At 42.7% G+C, this 18724-nt stretch overlaps 1 protein-coding gene across 1 annotated transcript; it reads left to right on the forward strand.

The window, feature by feature from the left end:
- Nucleotides 1-15016: 15016 nt before the first annotated feature.
- Nucleotides 15017-17602, forward strand: LOC123068957 (uncharacterized). Its single transcript, XM_044491664.1, has 4 exons — nt 15017-15427; nt 16302-16543; nt 16836-16908; nt 17349-17602. Exons 1-3 carry the CDS (start codon nt 15274-15276, stop codon nt 16854-16856), a joined length of 417 nt encoding a protein of 138 aa, XP_044347599.1. The 5' UTR covers nt 15017-15273; the 3' UTR covers nt 16857-16908; nt 17349-17602.
- Nucleotides 17603-18724: the final 1122 nt, after the last annotated feature.

Consider the following 18724-nt stretch of genomic DNA (forward strand, 5'->3'; position numbering starts at 1 on the left):
AAAACTTTGATCCGGGAGGGCTAAATCCTAGGTCCAGATGCTGCATAAACACAACCACTTCTCCATCTTGAGGTTCAAGAGGGTTTTCAGTACCAGGGAATCTCCAATGAATGATCTCTTTCTTGGCTAAAGCACCAGTCAGAACATACCTAGTAAGTTGCTCTTCTTTAATCCGGGAGGGAACCCAATTGCAAGAAGAAAACTGTTTGGCCATTTTTGATGACAAACTGTAAAGGAAGTTCAAATGATGGTTCACGGTTCAAGATTGATGTCCTTAAACCGGTGTTAAACCGGGGAATTTAATCGGAGCATGTATGCACGTTCAACCGGGTACTGATGCTCAAGTAAAGATGGCGGTTTATGTGAGGGCTAATGGTACCTGGCGGATTATCATTTACTGAAGGTTAAACCGCCTACAGTGGTATGGACGAAAACAGATCGAAAAATTGCTAAGTGCTACACAAACAGGTTTCACAAGCTAAGGATTATCATTATGGATCTAGCACAGTTCAGGAAAAGGAAAAATACCAAAGCCCTAAAATGGCGATAGCAGAACGGAAAGGATCCAGATGGGGTTTGTTCGTAGTCGAGAGGGTACTATGGTGAGGCAAAATAAACTACAGCTTCAGCCGCAAAGGAGAGATGTCAAGCTTATGTAGATTCAATGAGACATTGAGGTCGAAACAATGAACACGGACGAACATTGATGAACACGGATGAACACCGAAACCCTAATGCAGATCTAGGGTTGAGGGAAGGAGGCTTACCGGATTCACAGGAGTGGCGGAGAAGACCCGCGGATCTCTAGTACATTCAGGTTGATGCAGCGACCAAGGATGATGCAGCACTTGAAGGTCGAGGGCGGCGCCGGAGCTTTTGGGCTTGAGCGTCGAGAGGAGGAAGAAGAAGTGTGGAAGGGGAAAAGGGAAAGATGTTGGGGAACGTTGCAGAAAACAAAAAATTTCCTACTCGTTTCACCAAGATCATCTAGGAGTTCATCTAGCAACGAGTGATTAGATGCATCTACATACCTTTGTAGATCGCGAGCGGAAGCGTTCAAAGAACGGGGATGATGTAGTCGAACACGACGTGATCCAAATCACCGGAGATCCTAGCACCGAACGGACGGCACCTCCGCGTTCAACACACGTACGGAACAGCCACGTCTCCTCCTTCTTGATCCAGCAAGGGGGGAGGAGAGGTTGAGGGAGATAGCACCAGCAGCAGCACGACGGCGTGGTGTTGATGGAGCTGCAGTACTCCAGCAGAGCTTCGCTAAGCACTATGGAGGTGGAGGAGGTGTTGGGGAGGGAGAAGGAGGCAACCAAAGGCCAGGGCGTTCAGGTATGAAGTCCCTCCTCTCCCCCACTATATATAGGGGTGCCAAGGGGGGGTGGCCGGCCCTAGGAGATCCAATCTCCTAGGGGGTGCGGCGGCCAAGGGGGGTTTCCCTCCCCCCCAAGGCACCTAGGAGGTGCCTTACCCTCCTAGGACTCTTCCCCCTTAAACCCTAGGCGCATGGGCCTATGTGGGGCTGGTGCCCTTGGCCCATTAGGCCAAGGCGCACCCCCTTACAGCCCATGTGGCCCCCCGGGACAGGTGGACCCACCCGGTGGACCCCCGGGACCCTTCCGGTGGTCCCGGTACAATACCGATAACCCCGAAACTTGTCCCGATGCCCGAAACAGGACTTCCCATATATAAATCTTTACCTCCGGACCATTCCGGAACTCCTCGTGACGTCCGGGATCTCATCCGGGACTCCGAACAACATTCGGGTTACTGCATATACATATCCCTACAACCCTAGCGTAACCGAACCTTAAGTGTGTAGACCCTACGGGTTCGGGAGACAAGCAGACATGACCGAGACGACTCTCCGGTCAATAACCAACAGCGGGATCTGGATACCCATGTTGGCTCCCACATGCTCCACGATGATCTCATCGGATGAACCACGATGTCGAGGATTCAGTCAATCCCGTACGCTATTCCCTTTGTCTATCGATATGTTACTTGCCCGAGATTCGATCGTCGGTATCCCAATACCTCGTTCAATCTCGTTACCGGCAAGTCACTTTACTCGTACCGTAATGCATGATCCCGTGACCAGACACTTGGTCACTCTGAGCTCATTATGATGATGCATTACCGAGTGGGCCCAGTGATACCTCTCCGTCATACGGAGTGACAAATCCCAGTCTTGATCCATGTCACCCAACAGACACTTTCGGAGATGCCCGTAGTCTACCTTTATAGTCACCCAGTTACGTTGTGACGTTTGGCATACCCAAAGCACTCCTACGGTATCCGGGAGTTACACGATCTCATGGTCTAAGGAAAAGATACTTTGACATTGCAAAACTCTAGCAAACGAACTATACGATCTTGTGCTATGTTTAGGATTGGGTCTTGTCCATCACATCATTCTCCTAATGATGTGATCTCGTTATCAATGACATCCAGTGTCCATAGTCAGGAAACCATGACTATCTGTTGATCAACGAGCTAGTCAACTAGAGGCTCACTAGGGACATGTTGGTGTCTGTTATTCACACATGTATTACGATTTCCGGATAACACAATTATAGCATGAATAAAGACAATTATCATGAACAAGGGAATATAATAATAATGCTTTTATTATTGCCTCTAGGGCATATTTCCAACAAAAGACCCCCGGGCCTATTTATAAGGCGAATGGATAAGCAGGCAAGCGCGAGGATCGAGGAGTTCAAAGCGGAAAATGGGGCACAACTGTTGCCTCGATCTTCGGAAATTAATTAATAAAGGAAGGTATTTATGAGTTTTGTATGCACATGACGTCATGACGATTTACTGCAATTTTTAGAAGATGATGTCATGGCGGTTTACCAAGCTCACATGGAGAAGATGGCATGGCGGTTTACAAGGATCATAAGAAGATATTCAGGGAATGTTTCTAAGTGTTGAAGATTGACATGAACAAGTTCAAATCAATCTGGGGCCTAATGTTGGGGATATAACTACTGAGTATAAACTGCCAAGAGGGGCCGGTTTACGCTCATCTATACTGAAGCCCATGAAGACAAGGAGTATGGTGTTCTACCGTTAAAGCTTAGAGGCCCAGAGCCCGATGGCGGATTAGGGCCCATAGTAGTAAACCGCCATAGATGTATAACTTGTATTGTAAGTTAGGGAAAGGAAGAGACCGAGCCGGACACTTGTATGAGCCGGCCTCGGGATTCTGTAAACCGGCTGGGCGTTAACCTGTGTATATAAAGGGACGAACCGGCGGTGGTTCAAGGACAAGAAACAACAGCTCGAGAGATAGGTAAAGCAGATTTGCTCCCTGCTCATTGAGATCAATCAATCCCACAACAACCGGATCGTAGGCTTTTACCTTCATCACAAGGGGCCGAACCAGTATAAACTCCCCGTGTCCTTTGTCCGGTTTAACCCCTTTTTGCTAATCTCGTTGTGATGGATCTACGACTAAGTCCTTCTGTTAGGACATCTGACATGTTAATTCCACGACAACCCCAGTGCGGTCGACAGCCCAGAAAATTCTCACACATGGACACAAACGCAGCGAGATATGTGATGGTGTTGGGAGAGAGGTGGTGAAGCTGGGCACTGAAAAAGTTCAAGAAACCCCGGAAAAAGGATGCGGAGGAAGGGAGAAACCATGGTCGACGTGGGTACCAAGGAGGACGCACTCACCCGACCGCGACTGAGGCTCCGTCTCCCCCTCCGGCAGTCTCGTGGCCCCGGGAGTGATCAAACCGGAGTTGGCCAGCTCCTCCAAATCCTCTGGCCGAAGCAAAGATCGGATCCAATCGCCCTGGATCCAGCCCGACGGCAGCGTAGACCTCGACGACGACCCCCGATTCGTCTTCTTACCTTTCGCTGCCCCCGTTGCCTTTTTTGCACGCTCCAGCGCCGCCATCTTGTCCTTCACCATGGTGGTGGGGCAGCGGCATCGAGGGCGGAGGAAAAAGATGCAATGGAGAAGCGGAGAAGGAAGAGGGAGAATGAATGCGCACAATATAGATGCCTTGGCCCCGGCGCCTTTTAAGGACCCACTTCCGAGTGGCTGACGCGTGGGCCCGAGCAATCCTGTCAAATCCCGCAACAGTTGCACACTGGGTACGTGGCAAAAAAGGTGGTGCGGAAATCAAGGTGCCCATGTCTATCCATCCCGCTTACTATGGCGCGCTCCGCCTCACGCGCTTCCCCAAAATTTCGAATCCTATGAGATCCGGGATACGCAGTAACCAATCGCGCCCAAGATTTTGCATCAAAGTAACACTCGACGAGTGCTAGTATAAATCCACTCGACAACTTCTGAATCGATCAAGGCGACTGAAACAAAGCTGAAGTTCCAGCATGGGCCTCCAATCTGGCATGGGTAGTTGTGAAGCACAAGAGTCAAGGCAAGACTAACTTCAACCTTCTTTTAATTCGGACCTCAATCCATTCGGGGGCTAATGATGATGCCATAGACCTAGGGTATGGTCATAGGCCTGACCTATACGCCCTACCCAAGGTCACTACCCTAAAAGCAAAGACATTCAAAGAACAACCGAGAGTACCAATTGAAGCCGTCGAGTGCAATCTACTCGACCAGTCATCCCACTCGGGCACCCCTCCCTCCTGGTATCACTTGACCAAGACGAAGCCATTCGACTATACAAGAGACCACTCCACCTATAGAAGACCAAGAGTCAGTCAGGACGGCAACGGTCAGGCATTCACTCCGTAGTCTTAAAGGTCATTAAATATACTTTATAGATGGCGTTATCAGTAACACCCTATCTTTATGTACATTGAACCCCTGTAGCAGAGGTGGGCCGGGGTCCTGGTGCACTCTATATAAGCCACCCCTCCTCTGGGACAAGGATTCGGACCCCCTGTAACACACACACACACACACCCATATTTCAGTCGACCGCCTCAGGGCACCGAGACATAGGGCTTTTACCTCCTCCGAGAGGGGTCTGAACTCGTAAAACTCATGTTTACAATCTCGCTGTAGCTAGGGCCTCGCCTCCTGCTACGTCTTGAGCTTGCGTTGGTTTTCCTCGAAGAGGAGAGGGTGATGCAGCAAGTGTAGCATAAGTATTTCCCTCAGTTTTGAGAACCAAGGTATCAGTCCAGTAGGAGGCTCCTCAAAAGTCCCACGCACCTACACAAACAAACTGAGAACTCGCAACAAACGCAATAAAGGGGTTGTCAATCCCTTCACGGCCACTTGCGAAAGTGAGATCTGATAGAGATAGTATGATAAGATAAATATATTTTTGGTATTTTATAATATAGATGCAAAAAGGTAAAGATGCAAATAAAGGTAGATTGAAAGCAAATATGATAAGAGATAGACCCGGGGGCCATAGGTTTCACTAGAGGCTTCTCTCGAGATAGCATAAATATTACGGTGGGTGAACAAATTACTGTCGAGCAATTGATAGAAAAGCGCATAGTTATGAGATTATCTAGGCATGATCATGTATATAGGCATCACGTCCATAACAAGTAGACCGACTCCTGCCTGCATCTACTACTATTACTCCACACATTGACCGACTCCTGCCTGCATCTAGAGTATTAAGTTCATAAGAATAGAGTAACGCTTTAAGCAAGATGACATGATGTAGAGGGACAAACTCATGCAATATGATATAAACCCCATCTTGTTATCCTCTATGGCAACAATACAATACGTGCCTTGCAACCCTTTCTGTCACTGGGTAAGGACACCGCAAGATTGAACCCAAAGCTAAGCACTTCTCCCATGGCAAGAAAGATCAATCAAGTAGGTCAAACCAAACTGATAATTCGAAGAGACTTGCAAAGATAACTCAATCATACATAAAAGAATTCAGAGAAGATTCAACTATTACCCATAGATAAACTTGATCATAAACCCACAATTCATCAGATCTCGACAAACACACCACAAAAAGAGATTACATCGAATAGATCTCCACAAGAGAGGGGGAGAACATTGTATTGAGATCCAAAAAGAGAGAGGAAGCCATCTAGCTAATAACTATGGACCCGTAGGTCTGTGGTAAAATACTCACAACTCATCGGAGGGGCAAGGATGTTGATGTAGAAGCCCTCCATGGTCGATCCCCCCTCCGGCAGAGTGCCGGCGAAGGCTCCAAGATGAGATCTCGCAGATACAGAAGGTTACGGCGGTGGAAATTGTGTTTCATGGTGCCCATGAGTGTTTTCAGGGTACGTAGGTATATATAGGAGGAAGAAGTACGTCGGTGCCCGCCCGAGGGGCCCACAAGACAGGGGGGCACACCCTACAGGGGCGGGGGGCACGGCCTCCTATCTCGTGGCTTCCTCGGCAGCTTCTTGACTTGCACTCCAAGCTCTTCAGATCACGTTTGTTCCAAAAATCATGCTCCCGAAGGTTTCATTCCGTTTGGACTCCGTTTGATATTCCTTTTCTTCGAAATACTCAAATAGGCAAAAAAACAGCAATATGGGTTGGGCCTCCGGTTAGTGGGTTAGTCCCAAAAATGATATAAATGTGTAAAATAAAGCCCATAAACATCCAAAAGGGGTAATATAATAGCATGGAACAATCAAAAATTATAGATACGTTGGAGACGTATCAAGCATCCTCAAGCTTAATTCTTGCTCGTCCTCGAGTAGGTAAATGATAAAAAGAAATTTTTGATGTGGAATGCTACCTAGCATAATTCTCAATGTAATTTTCTTTAATGTAGCATGAATGTTCATATCCAATTGATTCAAAATAAAAGCTTATAAAACATAAAAATAATAATGCTTCAAAGCATACTAACAAATAATCATGTCCTATCAAAATAGCATAGCCAAAGAAAGCTTATCCCTACAAAATCATATAGTTAGGCCATGCTTCATTTTCATTACACAAAATACTCCCATCATTCACAACCCCGATGACGAGCCGAACAATTGTTTCATACTTTTTAACGCGCTTCAGCTTTTTCAACTCTTACGCAATACATGAGCGCAAGCCATGGACATAGCATTATGGTGGTATATGGTGGTTGTGAGGACAAAAAGGGATAAGATAGTCTCACATCAACTAGGCGTATTAACGGGCTATATGGAGACACCCATTAATAGATATCAATGTGAGTGAGTAGGGATTGTCATGCAACGGATGCACTAGAGCTATAAATATATGAAAGCTCAACAAAAAGAAACTAAGTGGGTGTGCATCCAACTTGCTTGCTCACGAAGACCTAGGACATTTTGAGGAAGCCCATCATTGGAATATACAAGCCAAGTTCTATAGTGAAAAATTCCCACTTAGTATATGAAAGTGACAACATATGAGATTCTCTATCATGAAGATCATGGTGCTATTTTGAAGCACAAGTGTGGAAAAAGAGATAGTAGCATTGTCCCTTCTCTCTTTTTCTCTCATTTTTTTTTGCTTTTTTCTCTTCTTTTTTTTCCTTTTTCTTCTGTTTTTTCTTTGGCATTTCTCTTTTTTTTGGCCTTTCTCATTTTTTTCTTTTTTTTCTTGTTTCTTTTCTTTTTGTAAAGTCCGAAGTCTCATCCCGACTTGTGGGGGAATCATAGCCTTCCTCATCCTTTCCTCACTAGGACAATGCTCTAATAATGAAGATCATCACACTTATATGGATTTACAACTCAAGAATTACAACTCAAAGCTAGAACAAGATATGACTCTATATGAATGCCTCCGGCGGTGTACCGGGATATGCAATGAATCAAGAGTGACATGTATGAAAATTATGAAGGTGGCCTTGCCACGAATACGATGTCAACTACATGATCATGCAAAAGAGCAATATGACAATGATGAAACATGTCATAATAAACGGAACGGTGGAAAGTTGCATGGCAATATATCTCGCAATGGCTATGGAAATGCCATAATAGGTAGGTATGGTGGCTGTTTTGAGGAAGGTAAATAAAGGGTTTATGATACCGGCGAAATTTGCACGATAATAATAAAGGCTAGCAAAGTAAAAGGATGAGTATGCATATGTCCATGGACTCACATTAGTCAAAAAGAACTCATATACTTATTGCAAAAGTCTACTTAGACCTCGAAGCAAAGTACTACTACACATGCCCCAAGAGGGATAGATTGGTAGGAAAAGACCATCGCTCGTCCCCGACTCTCACTCATAAGGAAGACAATCAAAAGAGCACCTCATGCAACAAATTTGTCACGCAACTTTTACCATACGTGCATGCTACGGGACTTGCCAACTTCAACAAAAGTATTTCTCAATTTCATAATTACCCACTAGCATGACCCTAACATTACTACCTTTATATCTCAAAACAATTATCAAGCATCAAGTTGATCATAGCATCCAATTCTTTTTCTATGATAGTTTTTATTATACCCAACTTGGATGCTCATCATTCTAAGACCAACTTTGTAACCATAGCAAATACCATGCTGTTCTAAAAGACTCTCAAAATAATATAAGTGAAGCATGAGAGACTAGAAATTTCTTCAAAATTAAGACACCACCGTGCTCTAAAAGATATAAGTGAAGTACTAGAGCAAAAACTATCAAGCTCAAAAGATATAAGTGAAGCACATAGAGTATTCTAGCAAATTCAAATCAAATAGGCTTCTCCCAAAAGGTGTGTACAGCAAGGATGATTGTGGAAAACTAAAAAGCAAAGACTAATATAATACACGACGCTCCAAGCAAAACACATATCATGTAGCGAATAAAAATATAGCTCCAAGTAAAGTTACCAATGAACGAAGACGAAAGAGGGGATGCCTTCCCGGGGCATCCCCAAGCTTAGGCTTTTGGCTATCCTTGAATATCTTGGGGTGCCATGGGCATCCCCAAGCTTAGGCTCTTGCCACTCCTTATTCCATAGTCCATAAAAGCTTTACCCAAAACTTGAAAACTTCACAACACAAAACTCAACAGGAAATCTTATAAGCTCCGTTAGTGAAAGAAAACAAAACCACCACATAAGGTACTGCAATGAACTCATTATTTATTTATTTTGGTGTTAAACCTACTGTATTCCAACTTCCTTATGGTTTATAAACTAATTTACTAGCCATAGATGCATTGAAATAAGCAAACAACACACGAAAAACAGAATCTGTCAAAAACAGAACAGTCTGTAGCAATCTGTAACTAACGCAAACTTCTGGAACTCTAAAAATCCTACCAAAATAGGAAGTACTGGAAAATTTGTTTATTTATCAGCAGCATAAAGAATCAATGCAAAAGCACGTTTCTGTGATTTAACAAAATTATATTCGTGCGCGCAAAGTTTCTGTTTTTCAGCAGAACCAAATCAACTATCATCGTAGGTTATCCTATAGGTTCCACTTGGCACAAACACTAACTAAAAGATAAAAACACATCTAAACAGAGAGTAGATGCAAGATTTATTACAAAATAAGAGCAAAAACAAAAAACATAAAGAAAATTGGGTTGCCTCCCAACTAGCGCTATTGTTTAACGCCCCTAGCTAGGCATAAAAACGAAGATAGATTCAAGTAGTGCCATCTTTGGCACTAAATTCATAAGTAGCACGCATGATAGATTCATAAGGTAATTTGAATTTCTTTCTTGGAAAGTGCTCCATGCCTTTCTTTATGGGAAATTGGAATCTAATGTTCCCTTCCTTCATATCAATAATCGCACCAATCGTTCTAAGGAAAGGTCTACCAAGAATAATAGGGCAAGAAAGATTGCAATCTATATCAAGAACGATAAAATCTACGGGCACCAAATTTCTATTTGCAACAATAAGAACATCATTGATCCTTCCCATAGGCTTTTTAATGGTGGAATTCACAAGGTGCAAATTTAAAGAGCAATTCTCAAGATCATGGAAACCTAGAATATCACATATAGTTTTCGGAATCGTGGAAACACTAGCACCCAAATCACACAAAGAAAAACACTCATAATCTTTAATTCTAATCTTTATAGTAGGTTCCCACTCATCATTAAGTTTTCTAGGTATAGAAACTTCCAAATTAAGTTTTTCATCATAAGACTGCATCAAGGCATCCACAATATGTTTGGTAAAAGCTTTATTTTGACTATAAGCATGAGGAGAATTAACAACGGATTGCAACAAGGAAATACAACCTTTTAAAGAACAATTATCATAATCATATTCCTTGAAATCCGAGATAGTAAGTTCAATGTTATTAGAAGTTGTGGATTCTCCAATCTCACTTTTACCAAATTTAGCATTAAGATCTAAAGACTCCGAATTCTTGGGACGCCTTCTAGGCAAAGTTGATTCATCATCAGTCCCATAATCATCAAAATTCATATTGCAAAACATAGATCTAATCGGAGACGCATCAATAACTTTAAGATCCTCATCATTATTTTCACGGAAACTAGAAGAACACGCTTTTATAAAGCTATCTTTCTTAGCACGCAATCTAGCGGTTCTTTCCTTACACTCATCAATGGAAATTCTCATTACTTTGAGGGACTCATTGATATCATGCTTAGGAGGAGAAGGTCTAAGTTTAAGAGAATCAACATCAAGCAAAAGTCTACCAACGTTCCTAGCCAAATCATCAACTTTGAGCAATTTTTCTTCAAGCAAAGCATTAAAATTCTTTTGAGAAATCATAAATTCTTTCACACTATTCTCAAAATCAGAGGGCATCTTATTAAAATTACCATAAGAATTATTGTAGGAATTTCCATAATTATTAGAGGAATTACTAGGGAACGGTCTAGCATTAAAGTTTCCTCTATAAGCATTGTTTCCAAAACTATTCCTACCAACAAAATTCACATCCATAGATTCATTATTATTCTCAATCAAAGAAGACAAAGGCATATCATTGGGATCAAGAGGAGTATTTTTAGTAGCAAACATCTTCATAAGTTCATCCATCTTTCCACTCAAAACATTGATTTCTTCTATAGCATGCACTTTTTTACTAGAAGATCTTTCGGTGTGCCATTGAGAATAATTAGCCATAATATTATCAAGAAGTTTTGTAGCATCTCCTAACGTGATTTCCATAAACGTGCCTCCCGCGGCCGAATCTAAGAGATTTCTAGAAGCAAAGTTCAAACCGGTATAATTTTTTGTATGATCATCAATAAATTCAAACCATGAGTAGGGCAATTGTGAATCATCAATTTCATTCTTTCCCAAGATTGGGCAACATGCTCATGATCAAGTTGTTTAAAATTCATAATATCGTTCCTAAGAGTGATAATCTTAGCGGGGGGGAAATACTTAGAGATAAAAGCATCTTTGCACTTATTCCAAGAATCAATACTATTTTTAGGCAAAGACGAAAACCAAACTTTAGCACGATCTCTAAGTGAAAACGGAAATAACTTCAATTTGACAATATTGTTATCCGTGTCTTTCTTCTTTTGCATATCACACAAATCAACAAAGTTGTTTAGATGAGTAGCGGCATCTTCACTAGGAAGGCCGGCGAATTGATCTTTCATAACAAGATTCAGTAAAGCAGTATTGATTTCACAAGACTCAACATCATTAAGAGGAGCAATCGGAGTACTAAGGAAAACATTATTATTGATATTCGAGAAATCACACAATTTGGTATTATCTTGCGCCATGGCAACAAGTAATCCAACACACAAGCAAGTAGAAAAACGGCAAGCGAAAAAGAGAGAGGGGATTGGAAAAGAGAGGGCGAATAAAACTGCAAGGGTGAAGTGGGGGAGAGGAAAACGAGAGGCAAATGGCAAATAATGTAAATGCGAGGGAGATGGGTTTATGATGGGTACTTGGTATGTCTTGACTTGAGCGAAGACCTCCCCGGCAACAGCACCAGAAATCCTTCTTGCTACGTCTTGAGCTTGCGTTGGTTTTCCTCGAAGAGGAGAGGGTGATGCAGCAAGTGTAGCGTAATTATTTCCCTCAGTTTTGAGAACCAAGGTATCAATCCAGTAGGAGGCTCCTCAAAAGTCCCACGCACCTATACAAACAAACTAAGAACTCGCAACCAATGCAATAAAGGGGTTGTCAATCCCTTCACGGCCACTTACGAAAATGAGATCTGATAGAGATAGTATGATAAGATAAATATATTTTTGATATTTTATAATATAGATGCAAAAAGGTAAAGATGCAAATAAAGATAGATTGAAAGCAAATATGATAAGAGATAGACCCGGGGGCCATAGGTTTCACTAGAGGCTTCTCTCGAGATAGCATAAGTATTATGGTGGGTGAACAAATTACTGTCGAGCAATTGATAGAAAAACGCATAGTTATGAGATTATCTAGTCATGATCATGTATATAGGCATCACGTCCATAACAAGTAGACCGACTCCTGCCTGCATCTACTACTATTACTCCACACATCGACCAACTTCTGCCTGCATCTAGAGTATTAAGTTCATAAGAACAGAGTAACGCTTTAAGCAAGATGACATGATGTAGAGGGATAAACTCATGCAATATGATATAAACCCCATCTTGTTATCCTTGATGGCAACAATACAATACGTGCCTTACAACCCTTTCTGTCACTGGGTAAGGACACCACAAGATTGAACCCAAAGCTAAGCACTTCTCCCATGGCAAAAAAGATCAATCTAGTAGGCCAAATCAAACTGATAATTCGAAAAGACTTGCAAAGATAACTCAATCGTACATAAAAGAATTCAGAGAAGATTCAATTATTATCCATAGATAAACTTGATCATAAAACCCACAATTCATCGGATCTCGACAAACACACCGCAAAAAGAGATTACATCGAATAGATCTCCACAAGAGAGGGGGAGAACATTGTATTGAGATCCAAAAAGAGAGAAGAAGCCATCTAGCTAATAACTATGGACCCGTAGGTCTGTGGTAAACTACTCACAACTCATCGGAGGGGCAAGAATATTGATGTAGAAGCCCTCCGTGGTCGATTCCCCCTCCGGCAGAGTGCCGGCGAAGGCTCCAAGATGAGATCTCGCGGATACAGAAGGTTACAGCGGTGGAAATTGTGTTTCGTGGTGCCCCTGGATGTTTTCGGGGTACGTAGGTATATATAGGAGGAAGAAGTACGTCGGTGGCCGCCCGAGGGGCCCAGGAGATAGGGGGGAGCGCCCTACAAGGGGGGGGGCTCCTATCTCGTGGCTTCCTCGGCAGCTTCTTGACTTGCACTCCAAGCTCTCCGGATCATGTTCGTTCCAAAAATCACGCTCCCGAAGGTTTCATTCCGTTTGGACTCCGCTTGATATTCCTTTTCTTCGAAATACTGAAATAGGCAAAAAAAACAGTAATATGGGCTGGGCCTCCGGTTAGTAGGTTAGTCCCAAAAATGATATAAATATGTAAATTAAAGCCCATAAACATCCTAAAGGGGTAATATAATAGCATGGAACAATCAAAAATTATAGATACGTTGGAGACATATCACCTCCTCATACGTACCCCTATTCTTACTGTCAGACTTAGTACCACGACAGGTGGCACCAGTCAATGCCTTTGATAGCAAAAAACTTCGCCGGTTATAGCAAAAACAACAACGGTTGTAGAAAAAACCAACGGTTTGTACCATCATGAAATATGGTTGCAGCTCTGGATAACATGGATGTAGCTTCGTACATATATGGTTGTATCACTTACATCTGCCGGTTGCAGCTTCCTGGTCATAGGTTGAAGCCGCCTGCCGTCGCCGACCACAAGTTCATCGTTGTTGGATGCAACATGTCAGTCCACCTGCAAAAGCTTTTTTGCTACCGGTCGTAGCTTTTCCGCAGCACGGTTGCAGCTTCATGATCTCTTCAACAGCATCCATTTGTCGTCGCCGGTCACGAGCATTGTAGCCAATTGTAGCAAATAGCGACGCCAATTATAGCAAAAAAGCGATGCAGTTGTAGCAAAAACCAGTGGTGGTTCCAACTCGCTTATTGGTTGAAGCAAAAACCAACTGTGGTTTCAGCTTTGGCTCCAGTCAATTGCAAAAAGAATGCTGATTTCGGCTTCTTTGTTCCCTCATCGCGCTTGCAACCATTGTCTTGGTCATCCGTGGAGGCTCGTCAGGAACCCCTTGGCACGACGGCACAACGTGGACGCGCGGTGCCAGCACCTTTGTTACGGGAGCCCCTGCTGCACCAAAAAACAAAGGAATGGCAGCTGATTATGCGCCCGAGAATGGCAGCTCGGGAGAACGCCAACGAGGCGGGATGTGCACGGTGGGATGACGCTGATGCTAATTTGGGGTAAAAAACGAAATCGACACTACATAAAAGTTATTTCATACGTTTTGTAGTCTTACCAAAAAAAAATCTTGGCCTTGGAGTCCGACGAAGCTATTCCTTCGCAAAAAACTTCACACGAGTGTAATATCTGATCATGTTTGATTCCAAGAATTTTTAGAGTTTTTTTACTCTTCATGAATTTTCTAAATTATTTTTTCTAGTTTGGGTGCCATGGGAAAATATATGTATTTTATCCCCTTCATCGAGAATTGTGTTATTAATATTTAATTCATATATGTAACACGAAATTATAATTACCATAAGTTTTCTCGAAAATAATATATCATACCATCAAATACATATACCATTTTCTACTCTCTCTTTTTTTCTTTTCCCTCCTAGTTTGATTGAGTCACTTGCTGCAAAATGCAAATGCAGTTTCCCCTCTGTACGTTAAGATTGAGACGACGACGATGGTTGGCTATTGACTAGGAGGGTAGAAAGTGACTGGCATTCACGGGAAAATATCGGCGTCAAGCATTCGTGGTCGAGCTACGAGCGACCTCACTCTCAGTAAACGCGAGTTGGTGGTCGTGGTTTTGTTGCCTAAGATAAGACGCACTGCAGAAGTGGGCAATGGATCCCGCGTCACTCACAGATCACAGCTAGTCAGCTACCGGCCAGCTGCGTTTTGATTTTCGGCCGAAAAAAACGAATTTCGGCCGAATTTCGGCCATCTCGCTAGGGCCCGATATATGGGTCTATCGGCCGAATAATTTGGCCCAGTTTGAATTTTTTTTTTGACCGGCCCAGCTTCGAGAGCCTTCCAGCTGAGACAAAACCACGAAACCGAAACAGCCAACCCTAGAATCGCTCGTTTCCTGTCCCTCCTCCTGTGTGCGGCGCCGCCGCTGCGCACAGGCCACATCTCCTCGCCCTCCTCCACATCTCCGGCCAAAGCGCTCACTTCTCCGGCCCTCCTCCACATCTCCTCGCCTCCACCCCATCCACTTCCTGTCCAAGACTATGGCAACGGAGCTCGGCGGTTGCGGCCCTTCTCCAAGACTGCAGCGTGGTGCTCGGCGGCTGCGGCAACGGAGCTGATGGAGCGCGAGCCGACCAGTTCAACGGAGGCGGTAGCACGGGGCAGCGGCAGCAGCATGGAGGGCGTCCGCTTGACTGGAAAGGTACAAATGTTCTTGATGCAGTTTCAGTACGTGTATGCAGTTTCAGTCTTCAGCAATTTGTCTCGTCCAAGTACGTGTATGCAGTTTCAGTTCTTGAGCAATTTCAGATCGATGTTGCTTTGTTTCTTGGTTATAATCTGTGTCTGCTTGTGCTGCTTTAGATTTAGGAGAGGTCCCTGGTAAATGGCTCGGCAAATGCATATATCATATGGGGTTAAGAAAAAGTGAGTCTTGATGAGTTGAACGTACAGCAGTGAGATTATTAATCTGAAATATACATGCATCCGGTAGTCACCAAGGAGTCTCACAATGTTTTGGTTTGGTATATAATCTGAATCTGAAACACACATGTATCTAGTATTCACTAAGGATGCTCACGATCTGGTAATATTTATTTTGGTCCAACCAAAAAGTGGGTTACAAACGTTATTCTGAACATCCTAAAATATATAATCGTTCCGTAGATCTGGGTTGTGTGCTTGTTTTTGAGCTGTTGAGATGATGCTTGTGTGCAATATTAAAGTTTTTTTCATCACCTCCAACCACTGGCTTGGATGTTTGCAGAAGCATCTCATGTTTGCATTGACAATTTATTTAGATCTACAGTACGTCCAATAAAAATTCAGTTATGTTGTGTATTTAACTAAGTAGATGTTGACCGATGGTTAATTTCAATGTTCAGCGGTACCATTAAGTGATGGTTCTAGAACTAAGCTTCGCAGTATCTTTCTCAAGAATAGATTATAGTTTTTGACTTGTCTTTTTGGCAAACTAGAGCATCGGGTTGTATTTAAATTACTTATTCCTTAGTATCTAAACTAGAGCATTAAGCTGTACTGGTTTTGTTTATCATTCATATGAGGACACCCAAGTAAGCAAGGGTTGCTTCCCTAGTGACCTACTCTTCATAACTGACCCCTATTCTTTTGTCATTGATTTTGAAGAGAAAGTATTTGTTGATAGTGAGAGTGAGGATAATGATGGGGTGAGTGAGGATGGGGAAGATGCTCCATCCATGCATGATCAGCAAGAGGCGCAAATGCAAGTGGAAAAAGAGACACAAATTCAAGTGGAAAAGGACGCACCACCAACAGATGGCAATTTGGAGACCCGTAGATCTGTACGGCTTGTCAAGAAGAAGACCAAGGGCGTCAACAGCCTATACCCGCTGCTTAGAAATCTGCTGGCAAATATCTTCTTTCTAGTGTTTTATGATTCATGATAATTGCTTAGAAAATTTTAGTTACTTGGAGCTGCTAGTTTCTTAGATGTATAAACTTTCTATCCATGCCTAGCCTTCGTTGTCATGTTAAGCAATGTATTTATGTTGTCCTGAAATGTTACCACTTGACTATTGTTGCACTAGACACCTCCCTGTTAGTCCATTTTATTTCATTATGCACAAAGTGGAAGAAGAAAATTCTGATGTTGAACTACATCTATCCTGATCCTTTCTTTGTTTTCTCTATATGAACTAGAAATGCCACATGAAGAACTAAGGATATCAAGAAGCTTTTGGATGTATGCAAGCTTGGAGCTGCTGTTTTATAGGTATATTAACCACTGTATTTGTCCTGCAATATGTTTGAGCTTATGCATGAATTTTGATTCACATTTTTCATCGTGGATTTTCCTTTTGTATGACAATTGACAAATGGCTAGTCCAAGCCAACAGTGGGCTGTTTGTGTCTATGTTGCTTTCTTTGTATCCTTAGAGTTTTGTTGTGCTGGAGTAAAAACCGTAAACTAGAATTCATCATTCTAGTATATGGAGGCATTTAACCTTTGCTCCTGAAGCTTTTTGGTGAATAAAAAACTATATTGCTGTAGTAGATTTGTTATTTGATTCATGAGCATGCATAAATTTGACTATGTTCTACTAGCCACTTGTCCTGTTAGTCCATTTTATTTTTAATGCACAAAGTGGCAGAAAATAATTCTGATGCAGAACTACCTCCATCCTGACCCTTCCTCTGTTTTCTCTAAACCAGAAATGACACTTGACGAATAACCAAGGATATCAAGAAGCTTTTGGATGTAGGCAAGCTTGGAGCTGCTGTTTCAATGTCATGCTTTGATAGTTGTCTTTTGGAGCTGTTGTTTCTATGTGTAATACTTTAAGTCTGTTGGCTGTACCGGACTATTTAAACTCTGAACTATGTTGTGATGGTTGAACTGATGTTGGACTGTTAAGGGTTATGTTGGAGGCCACTTTATAACTAATGTGTGCCTGTTATGTTGGACAGATGCAGTTTTATTAATCCCTAGGGCTTATTTGCTGAAATTTACATGATCAAACCTGATGGTTGTTTTATTTCAAATCTTGTTTTATTTCAAATCTTGTTTGAATTTCGGCCGAATTTCGGCCAAATTTCGGTCAAATTTTGGCCAAATTTTCAAATTTTGATTTTGAAATTTCGTCCGAGATTTTGCCGAAAAATTTAAAATTCCCGAAATTCGCCCATTTCGGCCAAGGACGAAAAAAAACACAAACCCAAAATCAAAACACAGCCGGCCAATGGATCCCCATCGACCATCCTCGCTGAACCCGTCGCTGCTCAGCAAGCGTCGCGTTAGACGGCGACATTGATCTTTTTTCTTTTCCTTGCGACGTCGATCTTGGGGACGGAGAGGGAGAGGGGAGATATTATGCTTTTCGATTCTGAATTTCTGATTGGGTCGAGGCTGGTGCGTCGATTTGCCCGAGAGTGCGCCGGCAACGTTGCTGCTCGCGGAATTGGCAAAGATCGGAGCAAGTGCTTTTGGATGCGTCCAGACGTCCAGTGCTCCTGTACTGTACTCCCTTCGTTCAATAATGTTGGCGTACATATTTTTTAAAAATCAAACTTTACAAACTTTGATCAAGTGTAGAGAAAACTATTCTTTTAAGAAATGCCACAAAGAATTATGTGATCATAAACACTCGCTCTTGATACTAAATATATAAGATATGAAACTATATCTTATGATAAATTTAATGATACACGTTTGACATTCTAAATGTAAATAATTTTCTTTATAAACTTGATCAAAGATTATAATGTTTCTATATTATAAATCAGTGCCTGAACATAAAAATGTCACCCAAGTAAACACTCATATTCGGCCCAAACGACCAGACTAACCGGCACTCTCCATATCCGGCCTACATCTCAGGCAGATATGGGAACACCCGGACGCGGCCGTCATGTCGTATTGCCCCGCTTGGGCTCCCACCGGCCCCATCGATGCCCCCACAAATACCCTACGGGATCAGACAAACCCAAGTTAAACCCTCACTTTCTCAGTCCACGCTCGTCTTCTCCGCTTCCCTCGTCCCCTCTGCTTCCTTCCAAATCCGTCGCCTTCCCTTGCCATGGCCAACTCC

The sequence above is a fragment of the Triticum aestivum genome, chromosome 3B (genome assembly GCF_018294505.1).
Source record: "Triticum aestivum cultivar Chinese Spring chromosome 3B, IWGSC CS RefSeq v2.1, whole genome shotgun sequence".
NCBI classification, from domain to species: domain Eukaryota; kingdom Viridiplantae; phylum Streptophyta; class Magnoliopsida; order Poales; family Poaceae; genus Triticum; species Triticum aestivum.